The 23,748-nt window shown below is 45.5% G+C and overlaps 1 protein-coding gene across 1 annotated transcript in view; it reads left to right on the top strand.

The window, feature by feature from the left end:
• ALDH7A1 (aldehyde dehydrogenase 7 family member A1) overlaps window positions 1-23,748 on the top strand; it is a 117,751-nt gene that overhangs the window by 54,524 nt on the left and 39,479 nt on the right. The window contains exons 8-9 of the mRNA XM_033928987.1: window positions 12,493-12,570; window positions 19,749-19,846. Coding sequence (XP_033784878.1) covers window positions 12,493-12,570; window positions 19,749-19,846 — 176 coding nt within the window. The remainder of the gene's footprint in view (window positions 1-12,492; window positions 12,571-19,748; window positions 19,847-23,748) is intronic.

Below are 23,748 nucleotides of genomic sequence, written 5' to 3' on the forward strand. Positions count from 1 at the left end.
TCCTCAGGGAGGTCCAATCCCTCCTCCTTCTCAATGCCATCGAAGAAGTTCCACCAGACCAAAGAGGTCAGGGATTTTACTCCCGATACTTCCTGGTACCCAAGAAAACGGGGGATCTTCGTCCTATCCTCGACCTCAGGAACCTCAACAAGTGTTTGGTCAAGGAAAAGTTCAGGATGCTCTCCCTTGCCACGCTTTATCCTCTTCTGTCTCAACACGACTGGCTATGTTCCCTGGACCTCAAGGAGGCCTACACTCACATTCCAATTCATCAGGCTTCACGTCGCTACCTCCGATTCCAGATACTGAATCTCCACTATCAGTACAAAGTGCTACCCTTTGGTCTCGCATCATCACCCAGGGTGTTCACCAAGTGCCTGATTGTGGTAGCGGCCTGTCTCAGGTCCCACAACCTACAAGTGTTCCCCTACTTAGACGACTGGTTGGTGACAGCAGCAACATCTCCTCTTGTGCTACAATCAACTCACCACACCATCTCTCTCCTCCATCTCTTGGGGTTCGAGATCAATTATCCCAAGTCGCATCTGCTTCCCACACAACGCCTTCAGTTCATCGGAGCACTTCTCGATACCAACTCCATGAGAGCGTTCCTTCCAGCCGACCGGCACCAGACACTACTTCACCTTTGTCGGCAGGTGCTCCTCCGACCATCCATCCCAGCTCGCCAGATGATGATTCTTCTGGGTCACATGGCCTCCACAGTCCATGTGGTTCCTCTGGCGCGACTCCACCTCAGGATACCGCAATGGACCCTCGCCAACCAATGGTCACAGACCAGGGACCCTCTTTCTCATCCCATCTCTGTGACATCATCTCTTCAGCAATCTCTTCAATGGTGGTTGAACTCTGCAAATCTTTCCAGGGGCCTCCTTTTGCATCCACCTCCTCATTCCATGATCATCACCACGGACGCCTCCCCCTATGCATGGGGGGCTCACGTTGGGGATCTGCGCACCCAGGGACTTTGGACCCCTCAGGAGCGTCAACATCACATCAATTTCCTGGAGCTCAGAGCCATGTTCTATGCTCTCAAGGCCTTCCAACACCTTCTCTGCCCTCAGGTTCTCCTCCTATGCACGGACAACCAGGTCGCCATGTACTACATCAACAAGCAGGGCGGCACTGGATCTCGTCTCCTCTGTCAGGAGGCCCTCCGAATCTGGACCTGGGCCACAGACCACAATCTTTTTCTCAAAGCGGTCTATATCCAGGGCGAACAGAACTCCCTGGCCGACCACCTCAGCCGCCTCCTTCAGCCTCACGAGTGGACCCTGGATCCTCCCACTCTCCACTCCATCTTTGCTCAATGGGGCACTCCTCAGGTGGACCTCTTTGCAGCTCCTCACAACCATCAGCTGCCCCAGTTCTGCTCCAGACTCTACTCTCCACACCGTCTGGCCCCGGATGCCTTCCTACTCGACTGGACGGATCGGTTCCTCTATGCCTTCCCTCCACTTCCTTTGATGTTGCGGACTCTGTTCAAGCTCCGCAAGGACAGGGCCACCATGATTCTCATCGCCCCTCGGTGGCCCAGACAACATTGGTTCTCCCTCCTGCTTCAGCTCAGCTCCAGGGATCCCATTCCTCTACCTGTGTTTCCTACTCTTCTTACACAGCAACAGCAGTCTCTACTACATCCCAATCTGTCTTCGCTCCACCTGACAGCTTGGTTTCTCTCGGGCTGACTTCTCCTGAAAACCTGTCTCAGCCAGTCCGTCGCATTTTGGATGCCTCCAGGAAACCCTCCACACTCCAATGTTACCATCAGAAGTGGACCCGGTTCTCTACTTGGTGTCTCCTTCATCATCACAATCCCACCTCTCTGGCGGTGGAAACCGTACTGGACTATTTGCTCTCTCTCTCCGACGCTGGCCTCAAATCGACCTCAATCAGAGTCCACCTCAGTGCCATCACTGCGTTTCATGAGCCTATCCTTGGAAAACCCCTCACGGCTCATCCCCTGGTTTCCCGGTTCATGAGGGGCCTCTTCAATATCAAACCACCTCTTCAGCCTCCCCCAGTCGTCTGGGACCTCAACGTGGTTTTGTCAGCCCTCATGAAACCTCCTTTTGAGCCTCTGGCTTCTACCTCGCTCAAACTTCTCACATGGAAGGTGCTTTTCCTCATTGCCATCACCTCTGCCAGGAGGGTTAGCGAGCTGCATGCACTGGTCGCCGACCCACCGTTCACTGTTTTTCACCATGACAAGGTGGTTCTGCGTACCCATCCTAAATTCCTTCCTAAGGTGGTTTCAGCCTTTCACCTCAACCAGTCCATAGTGCTGCCTGTTTTCTTCCCTAAACCCCATTCTCATCCTGGGGAACAGGCTCTTCACACGCTGGATTGTAAGCGTGCCCTGGCGTACTACCTCGACCGTACCAGGGCTCACCGCTCCTCTCCTCAACTCTTTCTGACCTTCGACCCTAATCGTTTGGGTCATCCTATATCTAAACGAACGCTGTCCAATTGGCTTGCTGCCTGTATTGCGTTCTGTTATGCTCGGGCCGGCCTGTCACTGGAAGGACCTGTCACGGCCCACAGGGTCAGAGCTATGGCTGCTTCTGTGGCTTTCCTCCGTTCCACCCCTATTGAGGAAATCTGCAAGGCGGCCACTTGGTCTTCAGTTCACACATTCACTACTCACTACTGTCTGGATGCCTTCTCCAGACGGGATGGACACTTTGGTCAATCTGTGTTACAAAATTTATTTTCCTAATGGCCAACCATCCCTCCTCCCTCTCTGTTAGCTTAGAGGTCACCCATACGTTAAGAATATGCTGCCTGCTTGTCCTGGGATAAAGCACAGTTACTTACCGTAACAGGTGTTATCCAGGGACAGCAGGCAGATATTCTTACGACCCTCCCACCTCCCCGGGTTGGCTTCTTAGCTGGCTTATCTTAACTGGAGACCACGCACTCCTCCGTCGGGCGGGAAGGCACTCGCGCATGCGCGGTGCGGCCAACTAGAACTTTCTAGTTAAAAAGGTCCGTACCGGGGCTCCGTCGGCGACGTCACCCATACGTTAAGAATATCTGCCTGCTGTCCCTGGATAACACCTGTTACGGTAAGTAACTGTGCTTTTTGTAATTCTTTTGTAATCCGCCTGGAACCGCAAGGCAATGGCGGAATAGAAATCTCTAATGTAATGTATTTATACTACTGAATTAAAGGCACTGGTAGAGACCCATTTACAAATAAGCACATACACTTTATTACTTTGGAAATATTAATTGGGAAGGACACAGTCTTTGTAAATGGGTCTCTGCCAGAGCCTCTAATGTAAATTATAAAATATAAATACTCCAGTTGATGAGGGCCCTCAAGCTATGTCAGCTGAAGACTTTCTCTGAAGGTGGCCAAAAAGCACAGTTACTTACCGTAACAGGTGTTATCCAGGGACAGCAGGCAGATATTCTTGACTGATGGGTGACGGCACCGACGGAGCCCCGGTACGGACAATTTTAGAGTGATTGCACTCTAAGAACTTTAGAAAGTTCTAGCTAGGCCGCACCGCGCGTGCGCGAGTGCCTTCCCGCCCGACAGAGGCGCGCGGTCCCCAGTTAGGATAAGCCAGCTAAGAAGCCAACCCGGGGAGGTGGGAGGGACGCAAGAATATCTGCCTGCTGTCCCTGGATAACACCTGTTACGGTAAGTAACTGTGCTTTATCCCAGGACAAGCAGGCAGCATATTCTTGACTGATGGGTGACCTCCAAGCTAACAAAAAGAGGGATGGAGGGAAGGTTGGCCATTAGGAGAATAAATTTTGTAAAACAGATTGGCCGAAGTGTCCATCCCGCCTGGAGAATGCATCCAGACAATAGTGAGATGTGAAAGTATGAACTGAGGACCAAGTAGCAGCCTTGCAGATTTCCTCAATAGGAGTGGAACGGAGGAAAGCTACAGATGCTGCCATAGCTCTAATTTTGTGGCCCGTGACAGAACCCTCCAGTGTCAGGCCCGACTGAGCATAACAAAAAGAAACGCAAGCAGCAAGCCAATTGGACAGAGTGCGTTTAGATACAGGATGACCCAACTTGTTAGGATCAAAGGACAAAAACAGTTGAGGAGATGATCTGTGAGGTTTGGTGCGATCAAGATAGTAAGCCAGAGCACGTTTACAATCCAAGGTATGCAAAGCCTGTTCACCTGGATTAGAATGAGGCTTTGGGAAAAAAACAGGTAGAACGATGGATTGATTAAGGTGAAACTCAGACACAACCTTAGGAAGGAATTTTGGATGTGTACGAAGGACAACCTTATCATGGTGAAAAACAGTGAAAGGTGGATCAGCCACCAGTGCATGGAGCTCACTGACCCTCCTGGCAGAAGTGAGAGCTATCAGAAAGACCACTTTCCAAGTGAGAAATTTAAAATGCGTTGTGGCCAGAGGCTCGAAAGGAGGCTTCATTAACGCAGAAAGAACCACATTAAGATCCCATACAACAGGAGGGGCCTTAAGAGGTGGTTTTACATTGAAAAGGCCTTTCATGAACCTTGAGACTAGGGGATGAGCTGAGAGGGGTTTACCATGGATCGGCTCATGAAAAGCTGCAATGGCACTAAGGTGGACCCTTATCGAAGAGGATTTAAGACCAGAGTCAGATAAGGACAAAAGATAGTCCAATACCAATCCCACTGCTGTAGATATGGGATCATGGTGATGTAACAGGCACCAGGAAGAAAACCGAGACCACTTCTGCTGGTAACATTGAAGAGTAGACGGTTTCCTGGAGGCATCAATAATAGAACGGACAGGCTGAGAAAGGAGAGCATGAGGTGCAGTCAGCCCGAGAGATACCAAGCTGTCAGGTGCAGAGACTGTAAGTTGGGATGAAGAAGCGTTTGCTGATTCTGTGTAAGTAGTGAAGGAAACAGAGGAAGAGGTATGGGTTCCCTGGAACTGAGTTGAAGTAGAAGGGAAAACCAATGCTGTCTGGGCCACCGTGGAGCGATGAGGATCATGGTGGCTTGTTCCCTCTTGAGCTTGAATAAGGTGCGCAGCATGAGCGGAAGAGGAGGGAATGCATAAAGGAAGAGATTGGTCCAATCCAGAAGAAATGCATCGGGTTCCAGACGGTGAGGAGAGTAAAGTCTGGAGCAAAACAGGGGCAGTTGATGGTTGTGGGGAGCTGCAAAAAGATCCACCTGAGGAGTGCCCCATTGAGAGAAAATGAACTGAAGAGTCGAGGGGTCGAGAGTCCATTCGTGAGGTTGAAGAATTCTGCTGAGATTGTCTGCTAAGCAATTCTGCTCCCCTTGGATGTAGACTGCTTTCAGGAATAGGTGACGAGCAGTCGCCCATGTCCAAATCCTTTGAGCTTCCTGACATAAAGGACGGGATCCCGTCCCTCCTTGTTTGTTGATGTAATACATTGCAACTTGGTTGTCTGTGCAAATGAGAAGAACCTGAGGAAAGAGGAGATGTTGAAAAGCTTTGAGGGCGTAAAATATCGCTCTGAGTTCCAGGAAATTGATGTGGTGCTTCTTTTCCTGGGTGGTCCAAAACCCCTGAGTTTGGAACTCGTTCAAGTGAGCTCCCCATGCATAGGGGGAGGAATCTGTGGTGATGACTAGTTGATGAGGAGGTAGATGGAACAGTAGACCTCTGGATAGATTTGATGAGTTCAACCACCAAAGAAGCGACTGTCGAAGAGACGAGGTCACAGATATGTGTTGTGAACAAGGATCCGTCGCTTGTGACCACTGAGTCGCTAGGGTCCATTGAGGAGTACGCAGGTGGAGACGTGCAAAGGGGGTGACATGCACTGTGGATGCCATGTGCCCCAAAAGTACCATCATTTGATTTGCTGAAATGGAAGTTTTCTGGAATACCTGCTGACAGAGATGAAGGATGGTGTGAAGGCGGTTTGGAGGAAGAAACGCCCTCATCTGAACAGTATCCAGAATGGCTCCAATGAATTGAAGTCGCTGAGTTGGAATGAGGTGTGACTTGGGTAGATTGATCTCGAACCCCAACAGTCGAAGGAAGGAAATTGTCTGATTGGTGGCTATGTGAACGGACTGAGGAGAAAGAGCCTTGATGAGCCAGTCGTCCAGATAAGGGAAGACTTGAAAATTGTGGGAGCGGAGATAAGCTGCGACCACAATCAGACATTTGGTGAATACCCTGGGAGAGGAGGCTAAGCCGAAGGGTAGCACCTTGTATTGGTAATGATGTTGGTTGACAAGAAAGCGAAGGTATTGTCTGGACATCAGATGAATTGGAATGTGAGTATACGCCTCCTTTAGATCGAGGGAACATAGCCAGTCTTCCTGAGAGAGAAGAGGGTATAGGGTGGCAAGAGATAACATCTTGAACTTCTCCTTGACCAGACATTTGTTGAGATCTCTGAGATCTAATATTGGTCTGAGATCTCCGGTTTTTTTGGGTACAAGAAAGTACCGGGAATAAAATCCCAGGCCTTGCTGGTCTAGAGGAACTGGTTCGATGGCATTGAGAAGGAGGAGGGATTGAACCTCCTGACCGAGAAGGAGGGACTGAGCCTTGTTGGAAGCAGACTCTTTTGGTAGACTTAACGGTGGAGGAGTCTGAAAGTTCAGGGCATATCCGTGAGCGATGATAGCAAGTACCCACTGGTCGGAGGTAATTGCTTCCCATCGAGACAGAAAAACCTGGAGTCGACCTCCTATGGGCTGAGTTTGAAGGCATGAGGGAGGAAGACTGGCAATGTTCTCGAGAAGAGAGTCAAAAGGGCTGTGTAGACTTAGGTTGAACAGCCGGTTTTACAGCAGGCTGTTGTTGTTGACGAGCCTGTTGCTGCTGTTGACGCTGCCTGCGAGGTTGAGGAGGATGAGTCTGAGCTGGGCGAGCAGAAAACCTTCTTTGATAAGAAGGTTGTTGCCTGAATGGACGAGGAGGAGGAGGTTTCTTCTTGTTTTTCAACAAGGTGTCCCACCTAGTCTCATGCGCGGAGAGCTTTTGTGTGGCGGTATCCATGGACTCCCCAAACAGCTCATCCCCAAGACAAGGCGCATTGGCCAGTCGGTCTTGATGGTTTACATCCAGTTCTGAGACCCGTAGCCATGCCAACCTTCTCATTGCTACAGAAATAGCAGTGGCCCGTGACGTCAGTTCAAAAGTATCATAAATGGAACGGACCATAAACTTCCTTAGTTGCAAAAGACTAGAAGTACATTGCTGAAAAGCAGGAAGTTTACGGTCCGGAATGTACTTTTGAAAAGAGGTCACCTGTTGAATGAGATGCTTCAGGTAAAACGAGAAGTGGAATGCGTAATTACCTGAACGGTTGGCCAGCATGGCGTTTTGGTAAAGGCGCTTTCCAAATTTATCCATGGCCTTTCCTTCTCTGCCAGGAGGAACAGAGGCGTAAACACTGGCACCTACAGACTTCTTCAGGGTTGATTCCACCAACAAGGATTCATGGGGAAGTTGTTGCTTGTCGAATCCTGGAATTGGAATGACTTTATAAAGAGATTCCAATTTTCTTGGGGCTCCCGGGATGGTTAAGGGAGTTTCCAAGTTCTTATAGAAAGTTTCCCTCAAGATATCATGGAGGGGCAACTTTAAGAACTCCTTAGGAGGATGATCAAAGTCCAAGGCATCTAAGAATGCCTTGGACTTTTTAGAATCAGACTCCAAAGGAATTGAAAGGGTGTCTGACATTTCCCTTAAAAATTTGGTAAAGGAGGAGTGCTCTGGCTTAGTAGCAGGGTCTTGCACAGATAGATCCTCCTCTTCAGATGAATAATCTTCCTCGGTACCAAGGTGATCATCCGAGTCATCCCACAAGTCAGGGTCCCGTACCGATTGGAGACGGCCCTGAGAAAGTGGAGTCGAGGTGCCAACATGTTTAGTCTTGCGTACCGATTTCCCCGAACGGTTGGAGACGGTACCAGGGGAGTGTAGAACGGTACGGGGCTCAGAGAACGGTACCGGTTCAGAAGTGTCCGGAGCAGAACGTCGTTTCGGCTCCGCTGATAGAATAGGCATGGACATGGATTTGTGCGGTGCCGACAAAGTCGATGTCAATAAAAGGGGTTGATCGACGGTCGGCACCGAAGGCTCACTGGGTACCGACACTGGAGGATTCGGTGTCAACAGAGCCGGGAGCAATTGTTGTAGTTGCTGTTTAAGCTGGACCTGGAGGATAGAGGCAATGCGCTCATCCAACGTAGGTCCCGATTGCACCGGTACCGGTCTTTTCTTGCTCGGTACCTTCGGTGCCGCTCGACGCTCGGGTGAAGTCGATGCCGATGACGAGGCAGTGACTTCAATGGGAGCGGAGCGTTTACGGGGCCGGCGCTCAGTCTGCAGGACTTGGCTCACTGCATGCTCGACTGGTGGCCCTAGGACAGTAGGGGAAGGCTTCTTAGCCGGCTTACCTACAGGGATCGACGTCGGCGATGTATCTGTCGGTGCCGAGACAGTCGGTGTCGATTTGGAGGAAGTTGCCGATGTCGATACTGGTGCAACTTCCATGTCGGTGCCGAACAGAATTCGTTGTTGAATTTGTCGGTTTTTTAAAGTTCTTTTTTGTAAAGAACTACAGCGGGTGCAGGTGTCAGCCCTATGGTCCGGACCCAGACACTGAAGGCACCACTTGTGCGGGTTGGAGAGAGATATAGGGCGCGCACACCGCTGACACTTTTTGAAACCCGGTGACGGGGGCATGAAGGGAAAAACCGCTGTAGCAAAATCGAAGCCGGAGGCTTCGATGGTGCCAACAGGCCCCGCCGGGGTAGTCAATAAAAAGTGAAAAAAATAAAACAAATTTTTTTTTTTTTTTTTTTACAAACGGTAAAAGAACAAGAAAGAAATAAAATGAAGAGAAAAATACGCGCGAGCGGGAAGGCAAGTGAACAGTTTAGGAAAAAACTTCCAACAGCCGTTGGAAACACGCGTCTTCTTAGCTCCGCGGAATTAAGAAAACTGGGGACCGCGCGCCTCTGTCGGGCGGGAAGGCACTCGCGCACGCGCGGTGCGGCCTAGCTAGAACTTTCTAAAGTTCTTAGAGTGCAATCACTCTAAAATTGTCCGTACCGGGGCTCCGTCGGTGCCGTCACCCATCAGTCAAGAATATGCTGCCTGCTTGTCCTGGGATAATCTCTTTTACCAGGCAGCAGCAACATCCCTAAGCCATAGATGCTGGCTCCTCAGTGGCTCAAGGATGCTGCCTGTGACTTCTACACTTGGCAGAAGGGGGTTCTGGCCACCTTTTAGAGGAGGTCTTCAGCTAGCGGTGCATGGGGTTCCCCACCAGTTAGTATCAGCAAGTACTTTAACACTGGAGAAATAAAATCAGAAATGCATGCCCTTTTCTGTTGAACACAATACAAAGACATTTCCCAAAGCTAATATTTCAGTCAATAAATTCATTATTTTTACCTTTGTTGTCTGGAGATTCATTTTTCCATCACATTGGCTCCAGTTTCTCTTTTTTCTGCTTTCCTGTCTTCTGCAAATTCTTCTTCGTTGCTGTCCATTGATTCTTCCTACTTTGTTCCAGCATTTTTCCATCTCTCTTCCCTCCCTCCCATTGCACAGTATTCTCATTCCCTTCTGTCCTGGATCAATCTCCCTCTTTTCTCATCTCCACCCTTGCACAGTCTTTCTTCCTCTCTCTCTCTCTCCCTCTCCCCTCCACTCCCATGTGCAACATGTCTTCCTCACTGTCCACCGTCTCTTTCTCATTCTCTCCCTTGCTGCAAAGGGAGTGGGGGAGAAAGAGGGATCCAGGATGCATTTCTCCCACACCCTCTACTGCCATGTCCAACATTTCTCCTTCTCTCATCCCACAGACCCTGTGCGGTATCTTTTGTCCCTGCCCACCAACCCCATGCCCAGCATTTCTCCTTTTATCACCCCTCTCCAATACCATGCCACATCTCTCCCTCCATTCCCTCCACCACCATGTCCAACATTCCTCTCTTTTGCATCCCTTTCCATCTCTCCCACTGTTCCCTTTCCACTACCACATCCAACATTTCTCTTATCTTTCCCTCCCCTTCATCTCTACCTCACTCCTCTCTCATCACCATGTCCAATAATTCTCTCTCCCTCCCTATGCCCAACAATTCTTCTTTTCCCCATTTGTACCATCTCTCTTCAGACACCCTTGCCCAACAATTCTTCTATTCTTCCCCCACCTCAGCATCTCTTTCCTTCCTTCCATCCTATGTCCCAAGTTCATGCCCCCTGTTTCCATTCCTTATCTCATATTCCCCTCCCTCCATTATGTGTCCCAAGTTTATGCTTCTCTTCTTGGTATGTACCTTTCTCCTGGTAGTCTCTCTTCCTTCCAGGCAGTTGTGCGTGTTCCTTCACAAAGCCATGGGCAGCGGTTTCAACATGTTGCCCGCAGCTGACCCAGAAGTCTTCCCATGGATGTTTTTCTCTAATGTCAGAGTGAAGGCTTCTAGGTCAGCTGTGGGCAGCATGTTGGAGCCGCTATCAATGATTTTGTGAAGAAACACGTTCTGCTGCCTTGAAGAAAGGAGGACGCTACCCAGAGACAGGTATACTATACACCACAGGAGCCCCACATGAAATGCTTCCATCCCCACGGGATTTCCATCGGGCCCATTCCCGCGCAGCTCTCTACATCAAAGAGGTGTCATGCCTGGGTGAGTCTGTGCCTATCTGGGCCCACCCATGGCTATGCCACTGTTTTCTAATAGTTTGTTACTAGTAATTTGGTGAAGGAGCTGGATCATATCCCAGGTAGGTAGACCTAATGTATTGGGATGGGATGTCAGGAGGGGGTCATGGCCTCTGGGTGCTGGCATGAGGGAGGATGTTTAAGGAGCATCTGGCAGTCCTGAGATCAAAAGTAAGTGCAGGGCCTTTGAGATGCACTCAAGGCCTTGCTGCATGCTTCAGCACTGGGAACATGAAGTGTGTACAGGAGACAGAAGAGATATCACTGGGCCCTAAATGAGCAAATGGCTCAGAGGCCTTAGGTTTTGTTTTTATACTGCTGCTTTTAGGTATTGCATTCTGTAGATGGGGGTCAGGAGAACTAGCGTAAGCAGAAGTGACAGAGAAACAGGTGATGCTTAACCTTAGGGGGGGGAGGGGAGGCAGATATGTTTGTTTGTTTTGTTTATTCTCTTCCAATATGTTTTTAATTATGCATGTATATAGTGTGATTTGCTTATGTGTTAAATGGAATATAAACAAAATAAATAGCCAAAAGCATCTGCTAGTTTCCAGGGACATGTATCTAGTTTCTGAAAACTATTGCAACTCTCTGTTATTCATTAGAGTGGTGAAGGAAATGGCCATACGCTCAGCAGGTGTTTATTTTGACTGGTGTGACAGTGTCTAAGGGAACGAGTTAAGCCACAGCTGGTTTTTATGTTCCTTTAACAAAATAAGCTGTGCTACTGATTAAATGAGATGGCATGGGAGGGAGGTCTTGCCTCACCAATTTGCTTGACTTCATTGAAGGTGTGAATAAACATGTGTATAAAGGCAAACCGGTTGATATAGTGTGTCTAGATTTCTAGAAAGCTTATGGCAAAGTTACTCATGAGAGGCTCCTGAGAAAATTAGTCATGGGATAGGAGGCAATGTTCAATTGTGAATTAAGAATTGGTTATCGGACAGAAAACAGAGGGTAGAGTTAAATGGCTATTTTTCTCAATGGAGGAGGGTAAATAGTAGTGTGCCACAGGGATCTATACTGGGACAGGTGCTATGTAACTTATTTATAAATGATCTGACAATTGGAACTATGAGTGAGTTGATTAAATTTGCAGATGACACTAAACTTGGATTGGCCTCCATGAAGATAGGATACTGAGCTGGATGGGCCATTGGTCTGACCCAGTAAGGCTATTATGTTCTTACTGTACATCCTTGTGACTTGAAGAAGGATTGGTTCAGGCCATCCCTTTTTGACACAGATTGGTAGGGTCATTCTATACATGAATTTTGTTGCTTGCATTATTGCAGCCTTGAATCTGGATTGTTGTTGCCATCTTCTGGAGAACAGTGAAATAACCATTTCTATTTCTGTATGGTGGTTGTTTTTTTAAATCTCAATTTGTTTTCTACAGCCTTGCTTGTATTTGTTTTTATTGTGCCACCAGACCTTGACCAGCAGATGCATTAAAAATATAGAATTAATCTAAATTGAAAATAGAGAGAGAAAAATACCAGTGGATTAAAATAAGTGGTTAGGCAAGATGTCTCTTGTTCATAGTTTTATACCTCCTGTTACATCTGTGCTGATCCTGTAGTTTATAAAATTCAGAGATATTATTACTATACCCACAGAAAGCTGCTATATGTTTTCAATACGGTAGTGTGGTAGATTTTGCTGTGGATCTATTTATTTATCCAATATACATTTTGTGCTAGTTGCTGAAATTCAGCCATATTCTTGTATCTCCTCCAAATTGGCACATTGCTTTGTTTTCACAAAAACCAGTTCAGAAATGCAGTGGCACAAGTTTGTAACTGAGTTTGTATGTTACTTTGCAGAATTGTTGCCCAAGTTTTGGAAAAGAATAACTTGCCTGGGGCCATCTGTTCCTTGACATGTGGTGGAGCTGATATTGGGTGAGTTTTTAGTTGGTGTCCTGTTGGCCTCACTTCAACATATCTCCTTCCTTCAGTCAATACATTTTATTAGTATTGTGCCTTTCCACTGAAGAAGTGCTCAAGGCTTAGAATAGAGAATGACACGGGGACAAATTTTTCCCCGTCCCCCACGGGAACTCATTTTCCCGCCCCATCCTGGCGAATTCTTTTCCTGTCCTTGCCCCATTCCTGAAAGCTCTGTCCTCACTTGCCCAAGCCTCAAACACTCTAAAATCATAAGTGTTCGAGGCTTGTGGAGATGAGGACAGAGATTACAGGAATGGGGCAGGGAGAGCGACAAAACTCACAGGGACAGGGCGGGGAAATTGAGTTCCGACAGAGACAAATTTGTCCCCTTGTCATTCTCTAGCTTGGAATATGATAATTAATATACAGACTCTTCAAACTGCTGAGCAAAGTTCCAGCTAATCAAATGGATCCTTCCTCGTCTCCTGCACCACTCCTCTCACCTGTTCAGTACTTTGTTGGTGATAAGCAGGTTTGAAATTACACTGGCTGCGTTTCATAAGACAGCTCAGACCCTTTCCTTTCATCCCTGTTGGGTGCTCTGTGGTGCTGCTTTTTGAGCTTAGCATCATTCAAGGCAGTTTACATTGTCTTTTGTGAATTTGAAGTTTTGTGTATTGGCAATTCTTTTATTTTATTAATTTTCTCTTGCTACTTACAGTATTGCCAAAGTTACTTTGTAAAAGTAATATATTACGTTTACTATTTACATGTTTAATACATTACAGGTACTAGTTATTGTAACTTTGTAAATGCAGTATTTTAAGGATCTCTTTTACAAAGCTGCGACAGAGATACTGCCGTGGTAAATGCACTGAAACCCATTCAGTTCCTATGGGCTTCGGTGCATTTACTGTGGCAGCATCACTACCACAGCTTTATAAAAGGGGACTTAAAGTTACTAGTTGTTTGTTTAACCCTTTCAGGACCATAAGGATCGTAGGCCAATTTTTGTGGTTTTGACGACATTTTTATGGTAAAAAGGGCTTGCAGATGCCAAAAAATTGATTTTTTTTTGTGAAATATCATTATTTTTTTTTAAAAAAATCAAACTTCTGGCTTATGGACAGTGTGGCAAGTGAATCTTCTCGTCAATCTGGCAACGACGCTAATGAATGAATGTCGGAACCAGTTTGTTTACATAAAGGCAGTATCATATGGAATCCGTACATGTCAAATTTAGAACTGTAGACTATCCCAATCAAAATTTATAGGATTTTAAAGTTATGGGACAAATATGTCCCTTGGTCCTGAAAGGGTTAATAAATGTAATATTAAGTTATTCTTTTTATATAAAATATTGAGACATTATATTATATTGTTAGTGGAGAAAATAGAGTTATTTCATTACATTTGCACAAAAGTAATCATTACAGTTTATTACTTTTAAAAGTAATATTACCGGTAATATATTACTGCCCAACACTCCACTGAGACATACAAGTTAGATGTCTAAGTGGTGATATTCTGCTGCTAAATATATAAAATAGATGGTCAAACATGACACACAAATCGCGACCTTAGAATTACAGGGTTCTAAAAGTGACAATTTTCAATATTTTTAACTCCGATGACTTCCGGATTCTATCTGACATGAGGATTTATTGCAACTTAACCGTTCCTTAATTTCATAAGAAATTACATGGTAAATCCACACATGTCATTGAACACCAAATTGCCCCACAAACCTCCACTTCAAATTCCTGAGAATGACTTTAGGTGCAGTTGGAACCATGTAATTCTAAGGTCGCGAAATAGTAAGTATGGTATAACTTGAAATGTCTAGTTTGTATAGCTCAAGGTGTTTGTAGATTTTTCGGCCACAGCCTAAATGGGGTAGTGCTGCTATTTCTACATATAATTTGAAAATAACTTACTTTATTGTAGGTATTTTACGTTATATGTTCACCACAAAGCTGAATATTGACTAATTAATCTGGAGAGGGCAAAAGCTTAGGATAGAAAAAAATACACTGGTGAAAACTAGAAGGGATGGGGGATTCTCAATCCCAGAATTCCAGTTAAACAAGGAGAGCTCTGTATGGAAGGATATAATTGATTTGGGAAGGGAAAACACTCTGACCAAAGATTTAGCAGATGTAATTTGGATACCTAAAATCGTAATGGGGTCAATATTCCAAAGGAATTATATGTTTTGCTGATGACTGGTTTTCAAGACACTAGACAGGTAGAAGCAAATTCTCAAAAAGACGGTGTTGGGCGCCCTACCGCTGCCTGACTTAATTGTTTTAATTGATTCAATTAGTGCAGTAATTAACTGTGCTGATTAAAACCCAATTTAAACACCCAGGACCCTGGGCCGAGGTCTTCCAAGATCAGAATTGCAGAACAGTTTCGTTGACTAAAGAAAATAAAATTATCAGGTAAAGCATAATTTATCCTTTCTTAGCATCCGCTTACTGTTCTGCACAAATGGGATGTACCAATGCAGAATTACAGCCCTACCAAAATCTGACTGGGCTCTGGCAAGCACATCTAACCTGTAATGCCTAGCAAATGAATGAAACAATGACCATGTAGCTGCCCTACAAATCTCACGGGACACCACCTAGGCCTCTGCCCAAGACAAGGCCTGAGCCCTGGTAGAGTGGGCCTTCAGTCTCTGAGGAACTAGCTCACTCCTGCTGATGTAAGTGGATTCAATAGCCACTTTAATCCACCTCGCAGTGGAGACCTTTGAAGCCACCTAATCCTTCCAAGGGCCATGAAAAGAACAAAAAAGTGGTCAGAGACAAAATTCATTTGTTTCTTTCAGATACTGGAGAAGAGTCCTCCAAATGTTGAGCTTGTGAAGTCTCCAATTTGGGGCCACCAAGCCCTTCTCCATAAATGAGGGCAAGCAAATCTCCTGATTCATATGGAAAGAAACCACCTTTGACAGAAAAGAGAGGACTGTCTGCAAAGACATGGAATCCTCTGAAAAGGACAGATAAGGGTCACGACAGGAAAGAACCTGGAGTTCCGAGACCCTTTGAGCCAAAGTAATTGCCACCAAAACCACAGTTAAGGCTGAGTTCTGTAATGGAGGTTGAACACATGGGTTCAAACAGAGCCTCAGATAGCCACCTGAGCACCAGAATGAGATCTCTTGACAGAAAGGAAGGTCAAAGTGGAGGCCGCAAATGTGCTATTCCCTTCAGAAACTGTGCCAGAGAGATGCCAATCATCTTCCCCAAAAAACTGTGCCACCTGAATTAAGGAGCTCAAGGCCAACCCCTGGTCGAGACCTCACTGCAAGAATCCCAAAATATTGGGAGACAAAGCTCACTCCCCTCACCAGGTCTTAAAAAACACTCCAGCCCCTGAATTAATCCAGAGATGTAGAATACTTGTGAGAATGAAGCAGTGTAGAAATCACAGCAGGAGAGTGCCTTTGCCTCTCCAAGCTCCTCCTTTCAATGGCCAAAACCATAAGCCAGATGGTATCTAGGCCTTTTCTTTTCTATCCACCCCTGCCAAAGGAGACCTTGACCCCTGGGTAGAAGAAATGGGTCTTCCACAAGAAGACACTGGAGGTCTGCAGGGCCAATCGGGAGCCACTATATTACATTACATTACATTAGTGACTTCTATTCCGCCTGTACCTTGCAGTTCTAAGCGGATTACAGTATAAGATATCTGGACATTTCCAGGAAGTTTCAATTTACAGTATAAGATAGCTGGACATTTCCAGGAAGTTGCCATTTAGGGGACGCTTACACAGTAGATGTACACAGTAGATGCAGGGGACGCTTATACAGTGGATGCAAGACCAGATACAGAAACTGTGCAATCCTACGTAGAAGGTGCTCTATGAGGGAAGACATAAAGGGGCTCCCCAATTAAACTCTCTGCTACCATAAAGGACTTTTTGAAGAGCTCTTAAAGCTGCAGGAACAGCAAAAATAGGCCCTATTCCCTAATATAGGGAAGAGCTATAAGACTTCAAAAAATAGATGAAATCTGGGGTTGCAAGGAAGTCTGGGGATAGGGGAATGGGGACCCTTACCCTCAGGCAAGCCCAATGCCTGGGACCAAGCCCAATGCCACTGCCAGTAGCACTATCAAGTGCAAACTGGGGACTGTGGAGCCAAGCTCGGCATTTGGCTAAGCATAGAACAAATCTGTAAGCTTAGGAGTGACCCTTAGGCTCAACCACACTGTGCAGTCATGATCAGCAAAGTAGGGAGCTAGGCCAGGGACCAAGGGGCACTGAATAGCAGCCTACCTCCTGCTGAAGGTGGAGAAAAATGCTGGATTCTTTCAGAAATTATACAGATCGGGATGGTTCGGATAAATGGATAAAGGGGGACTTTTTCTTGAAGCAGCCTAACGGCAAAACATGTCGATGTGACAAGTCCCTTTCCCGACTCGATAAGAGAGAATGCAAAGAGTAGAACAAAACTTTTAAGATAAGTTTATATTTATTGAAATTAAGTTATAGGTATTTATATAAGCACTAAGCACTTTAAAACATAAGAAAAATATAAGAAAATCAAAGAAATTTTAGCACATATAGAGGGGGCAAATGAAGAAGCCATAGCCATTAAGATATTTGGTTACCAGAAAAACATGGGTAACTGAATGGCATGTCTGAAGCCCTGAAAAGTATGAAAAAATGTTTAAAGAAGAGTGGGACATTAACCGTTTGGAGGGATTCTTTCAGGGGGCACCCAAGCTTATCCAGTGAAGTCATTGGTAGAATTTCTCTTAGGCTTCCTTGGCTGTCATCATGATTTTTTTGTTTTCCGGGTCTTGCCGCATCTGGGTAGGTAGAATCGACATTTCAGCCGTTATGTTGTGGCTTTCTTCAGGGTATTCTGCGAGATCTATAGTTTGTTTTTACATATAGTGTGTTCACTGACCTGATTGAGAACATGGAGGTCTGTTGTAGAGAATGACATGGGGAAAAAATCATCTGTCCCCGTCACCGCCCCGTCCCCAGCCTACCATCTTCTGCACCGCCCCGTCACTGCTGTTCCCTTCACCGCCCCGTCACCGTCACCGCCATCCCTTTCACCGCCCCATCACCGCCACTGCCATCCCATTCACCGCCCCGTCACCGTCCCCGCTGCATCCATATAAGCCTTAGTACTGTAATATTTAGCTTATTCCTGTCTTGTAAATCAAAGTTACTGCTGCTGAACTAGAGAAAGAAATGTTCAGCTGGCAGGACTTTGTTTATAAATTTTTATCAACACAACTAATATACTACTTTATCCTAAAGCACAAAAATAAATAAATAAATAAATAGAATTTTTTTTTCTACCTTTTGTTGTCTGGTTTCTGCTTTCCACATCTTCTCATTCAATTCCTTCCATCCACTGTGTCTTCTCTCTGCGTCTTCCATTTGCTGTTACTGTGCCTCTCCCTTCACCCCCCCCCCCCCCAATTGGTCTAGCACCCATCTTCTTCCCTCTGCTCCCCCATAGTCTGGCATCTGTCTTCTTTCCACTCTGTCTTCCACATTTCCCTTCAGGGTCTGTTCCTCTCCATCCTCCTTCAATGTCTGTCCTATTCCTTTCCACCACCACCCTTCCCTCCCTCCTTTACCATCTGTTCCTTTCTACCACCCTTCAGCTCCTCTCGCGTGGCCTATCTATCTACCTTCCTCCCTCTTATTTTCATGGCACGTTACAATGTAATTTGTGCAAGCCACTGGAGCCTGCGAGCTCAGTCCCTGTCCCATCCCCACAAACCATCTCGCTTCTGTGCTCCTATTTTCCCCATTTCTAATATCTCCTCTATGTATCTGCCATTGCCCCCCCCCCCCTGTGTCCATATACCATCCCCATGGCATGTCCCCTTTATGTCTCTGTCCCTATGCCCCATGCACATAATTTCCCCTCTTTCTGTTACCTTCCTGTGTCCAGATTTCCCCTATCTTCCTCTTCCATACCAGTGTGTGGAACCCCATCTTTTCAACCCCATCTAGCTTTTTTCCCTCTTTCTCCCCCCCTCCCGCTTCTAGCATCTGGCTCACCTGCCTGTCCTTCCCTTTCTTTCCTGCTGTGGGTTTTTCTTTCCGTCTTCATCCCCTTGGCCCATAATCCTTTTCCCTTTCACTCCCTCCTTCCAGTTTGAGCCGGGAACACGGGCGATCGCACAGTCCCCGCAGCCCCCACCCACCTGCCTAATCAATCCTAGTGTTTAGCCAGCTCTCTCCCTTCTCCTCAACTTAGTTTGCAGGCTTTCATTTTCAGCAACCTGCACGCTTTCCCAAAGAGCCGCGCACGGGGCGGTGAATGGCCTTGTCCCCGTCGCCGCAGCGACTGCCAGTTTTCGTTCCCCATTTCGGCGGGTTACCCGCAGCTAAACGCGGTGGCCGCGGGTAAACCGCCACCATGTCATTCTCTAGTCTGTTGATCATGAATTTGAATTTTGTCAGGAAAGTTCATTGGTCACATCTTTGAAATGTGGCGGGAAAGTTTGTTGGTCACAGATTTGAATTCTGGTGGGATATTTGAATTTTGGTGGAATGTCCATTTTACCCAAATTTTTTTAAAATTCTGGCGGGGAAGTCTGTGGTCTGTGCTACCACTCATCCAAGAGAAATTTAGCGCAAAAAGGACTGGGGCTGAGGACAAATGCTGTCTCACTTCAACTAAAAGTCACCCCCTTTCATTTTTTGTCTTGTCAGAATTAAAAAATGTGACCAGACTTCCCCACCAGAATTTAAAAATTTGGGTCCAACGGATGTTTTCACCAAAATTCAAATTTCCTGTCAGAATTCAAATCTGTGACCAACAAACTTTGATGCCACATTTCAGATTTGTGACCAATGAACTTTCCTGCCAAAATTAAATTTCATGACCAAAAGATCTCCCTGTTCTCAATCAGGTCACTGAACCCACTATATATAAAAACAAACTGCAGACCACACAGCATACCCTGAAGAAAGCCACAGCAAGATGGCTGAAATGTCAGTTCTACCTACTCAGATGCGGCGGGTCTGGAAAACAGCAACAATCACTTGTAGGACTTAGTCTTTTCTCTACTTCCACCTGCTGGTAGGAAGGGATAACCCATTTGTGCAGGATGGTGAGCTCAGATGATGCTAAGAAAATTAGTTTTGATAATGTCTGTCTTTGGTAGAATGAGTGTGATCTTTTGTGCTTTTCAATCTACAGTACAGCCATGGCAAAAGATGAAAGGGTAGGCTTGTTGTCCTTCACTGGAAGCACACAGGTGGGCAAGCAGGTGGCACTGATGGTCCAAGAGAGATTTGGTAAGTGTGTGAATATTTGGTGCATTACAAACATTCAATTACCAGGTTAAGATTTTATGACTTTCTGTAGAAGTGGATCTACTGGAAGTCTAGGCCCTAGAAAATCATAATTCCTGTTTCTTGCAGTAGCTATTGATGTGGTTATGAGTTTGTTGGGCCCTCTGATGAACTGGAAGGCATTAATATAATGGTCGTTTGCATTTCATCAGCTATTACTCCTGTTTTTATGATGGCAAGCATTTTTCTAATGTTGCTGCAAACTTGGGCCTTGATGCACAATGCTCTGATGCCACAGTAAAAATTACTGTGGCAGGAGCGATTTTCCAGCCCCCCTCTCCCCCAAATGGCTGATGCTTAGCATTAATAGCATGCAAATTATATGCATGCTATTTGTGCGGAGAAGTGCTGGTAAAAGGGGGTTAAATGGTGCTTGCTCAGAAGAGCAATCGCTAGGCACAGTTCCTCCCCATCCCTCCTTTTTTTTTTTTTTCTGCTGGCAGGATTTCTCAAAGTTGCCAATGCTTCAGGGCTTTCCCTGCCAGCTCAGCGCTGAGCTTTGGGGAGTCCTATCGGCTCAGCTGATCGACTAGCAGGGAGAGCAGTAAAAAAAAGTGCCTTCTTCACCCCTTCCGAAAAAAAGGCACCTGTGTGGTCTAGTGGGCCCCCCTCCCCCTGTACCTTTTAGTTTTAAAAGTTCTTCAGGAGTGATGCCCACCTCTTCAAAATGGCAGCCTTTCCCTTCCCAGGGCATCTTGGGATACAATGGGAGGGGCCTAAGGCCCTGATTGGGTCAGGTACCTAAGGCCCCTCTCAGGGGAAGGGCCTTATGCACCTGAGCCAGTCAGGGTCTTAGGCCTCTGCTCAGTGTATGCAGGGATGCACCGGGAAAGGGAAGGAAAGCCTGCTATTTGAAGAGTCAGGCCTGCCGCCAGGAGGGAGTGGACATCCCTACATCTAGATTTTCATCAAAAAGGTATGGGATTGTGGAGGGAGTGTCAGGGGTCTCAGACTGGTGTGGGGGGGGGTGTCCCCTCAGGCAGGAGGGAATGGGCATCCCTCATGCCAAATTTTTTTTTTAAGTACAGGGTGGTTAGAGAGTAGTGAGGGAGGGGGTGGTGGCAGCGGCTGAAGGGAGTGGGCATGCCTCCTGCCGATCTACAATTTAAAGAAAGAAATATCAGGGTAGTATTCAACACTTCACTTCTTCAAAATGAGTAAAAGCACTCCAATTTACACAGACCTCTTAGTCTTCTATCTTCTATGCCAAGATGGTTCCCAAAAATTTTTATATTCAAAACTTCTTCTCAGCATCCCATGAACTGGGTGGGTCTTTTATACATACTCACTGAAATTTCTTTAAAAACTAAAACTAACCAGGAGAAGAACATCAGAAACTTAACATGGGAAGAGGATCAAAGATATACAAAAAAAAAAAAAAATATGAAATATTCCATAGAACCAAATACACTAATAATGTGTGAAACTGCACTTATCTATCCCTCAGGATTCCAGCGCTATCTGTATTTTCACTCCCGACGCCAGGGTACAGCTAACATAATGTCCTCTTTGGCGTTTCGGTTCTTAAACCTTCGTCGGGAGATTCCTCAGCACACACGTTTATCGGCGTCATGCTCAGAGAAACTGAAATCTGATTTGCACAAAACAAAATACAGAGCAAAAGCAAGGAAGCAAATTCCATGACAAATTAACAGAAAATACGAAAGTGGGAATGGAACAGTACACATCAACCAGTGATAAAACGGATAAAACAATCTCTATCATACTCTTATATTAAATTAATTTTGTGTTGTAGCCCCAACGTGGTCCATGTTTTGGCATTGGTGGCTGCCTCTGTGGTATAAGACGCTGAATTAGTACTTCAATATAGCTCTACACATGAACAGTACTAATTATTCATATCGAAACCTTATCACATATATATAGAGCTAGATGTTAATCGCTTCACATATAGCGGCTACATGTATAAGAGATTTTTGTATGGACATTCAGCATGCATCCAGGCATTTCATACTACTGGCTGCTAGAGTCTTCGTCAGTCCAATCTTTTATTGAAACTTGTTTGTGAAACTCTTTTTAAAGCTATTAGCTTCACTGTTCTATTATTGATTCATATTTTTTAAACCATAAAATTGATATAGCTACTTAGCTTATAGTAGCTTCTTAACTTCCATCTACGTCACCTCTCCCGACATGCATGTTTCAAAAGAAACTTTCTTCAGGGTCGAGGGGAACTGAAAAGACAATGCAAATGTCATTCACTTGATATCTCTTATTATCAAAAGCTTCTAAAAATAATACAAAAAACACATAGGTCCCAGAGATGGATCAAAAGAGTTGATATATCACTGAAAAAATCTTCACAAAAGCTCATCTTTACCAAGAACCAAATAGAGTAAAGAACTGTAGTACATAAAAAAGCTCAGCGCTTACCAGGAACCACGGCCATGTTGAACAACGGACTACAGCTTCCTCAATTGGTAAGTGCTGAGTTTTTATCAATTACAGCTTTTTTATGTACAAATAAGCGTGCATCTGAAACCTATTGATTGTTTCAAGTTTATTTAAAATTTCTTATACCGCCTAATCAAACTTGTAAGCGGTGTACAGTAATAATATCATCAAACATCAACTAAAATACAAACTTAAAATTACTAGACATCTTTAGGGATAGTTAATACAGCCAAAGACGTTTAAATGTTAGACAAACAGGAACAAAAGGTAAAAAAGTATGAACTACAATATTCTGAGAAAAAGAGGACAAATAGGGGAAAAACAATAGAAAGGGTTACTGATAAGCAAAATAACGTATTGTCGCCCTTACAAGGGCAGTTAGGATTCAAAAAGCATCAAGAAATAAAAAATGTTTTAAGCTTTGTTTTGAATTGACTTAGAGATGATTCTATGCGCAAGTAGTTAGGAAAGGAATTCCATAGAGAAGGAGTGGTCACTGTAAAAATGTTTGATCTCATAGTGTTTCGTCTCTTCGACTCCTTAGTCTCCACTTTCTCTTGTCTCTATTTTATTAGATTTTCTAAAAAAAAAAAAAAAAGGCTCTGCCTACAGCACACTGACATCTCATGTGTTTTTGTTTCTGTTGGCCAGCAATCATTGATGTTTAAGATGCCTAGTTTGCTAGAGATGGTGTATCTTTCCTTCATATTTAATTAGGGTTACCAGATTTCTTAATGAAAAAAAGAGAACATGCGGCCCACTCCGTTCCACTTGGTACATAGACTAAATCGTGCTAGGACAATGACGGGCAGACAATTGCGTGCAGGACGTCAGCGTGCTGGATTAAAACACTATTTTAAAGTGCTCTGAGGAGGTGTGTGGGGGGAACCTCCTTACTTTACTTAGAACTGTTGGCGCTCCCATTGTGGGGGGTGTTGGAGGGGGGAACCCCCCATTATAGAGGAAACAGCCTTTTTTTCCCTCTTTTTGTCAGGGAAAAATTAGTTTTCTCTGTAATGGGGGTTCCCCCCTAACAGAAGCACCAACAGTTCTAAGTAAAGTGGGGGGTTCCCCCACACACACCCCCTCAGAGTGCTTTTAAAATAGTGTTTTAATCCATAGAAACATAGAAAAATGACGGCAGATAAGGGCCATATAGCCCATCAAGTCTGCCCACACTATTTACCCACCCTCTTAGGTCTTCTGACCTCTTAAGTATAATTGTAATTATACTGTCACTCTACTGACCTGCTCATTGTAATTATACTGTCACTCTACTGACCCGCTCATTCAAGTCCTAGTGACCCTATCCTTGGCATGACCTCGTAGGGATCCCACATGGGTATCCCATTTGTTCTTGAAGTCTGGGATGCTGCGTGCCTCGACCACCTGCACTGGAAGCTTGTTCCAATGCTCGATCACTCTCTCCG

This window comes from Geotrypetes seraphini, chromosome 1 (genome assembly GCF_902459505.1).
Source record: "Geotrypetes seraphini chromosome 1, aGeoSer1.1, whole genome shotgun sequence".
In the NCBI taxonomy this organism is placed as follows: Eukaryota; Metazoa; Chordata; class Amphibia; order Gymnophiona; family Dermophiidae; genus Geotrypetes; species Geotrypetes seraphini.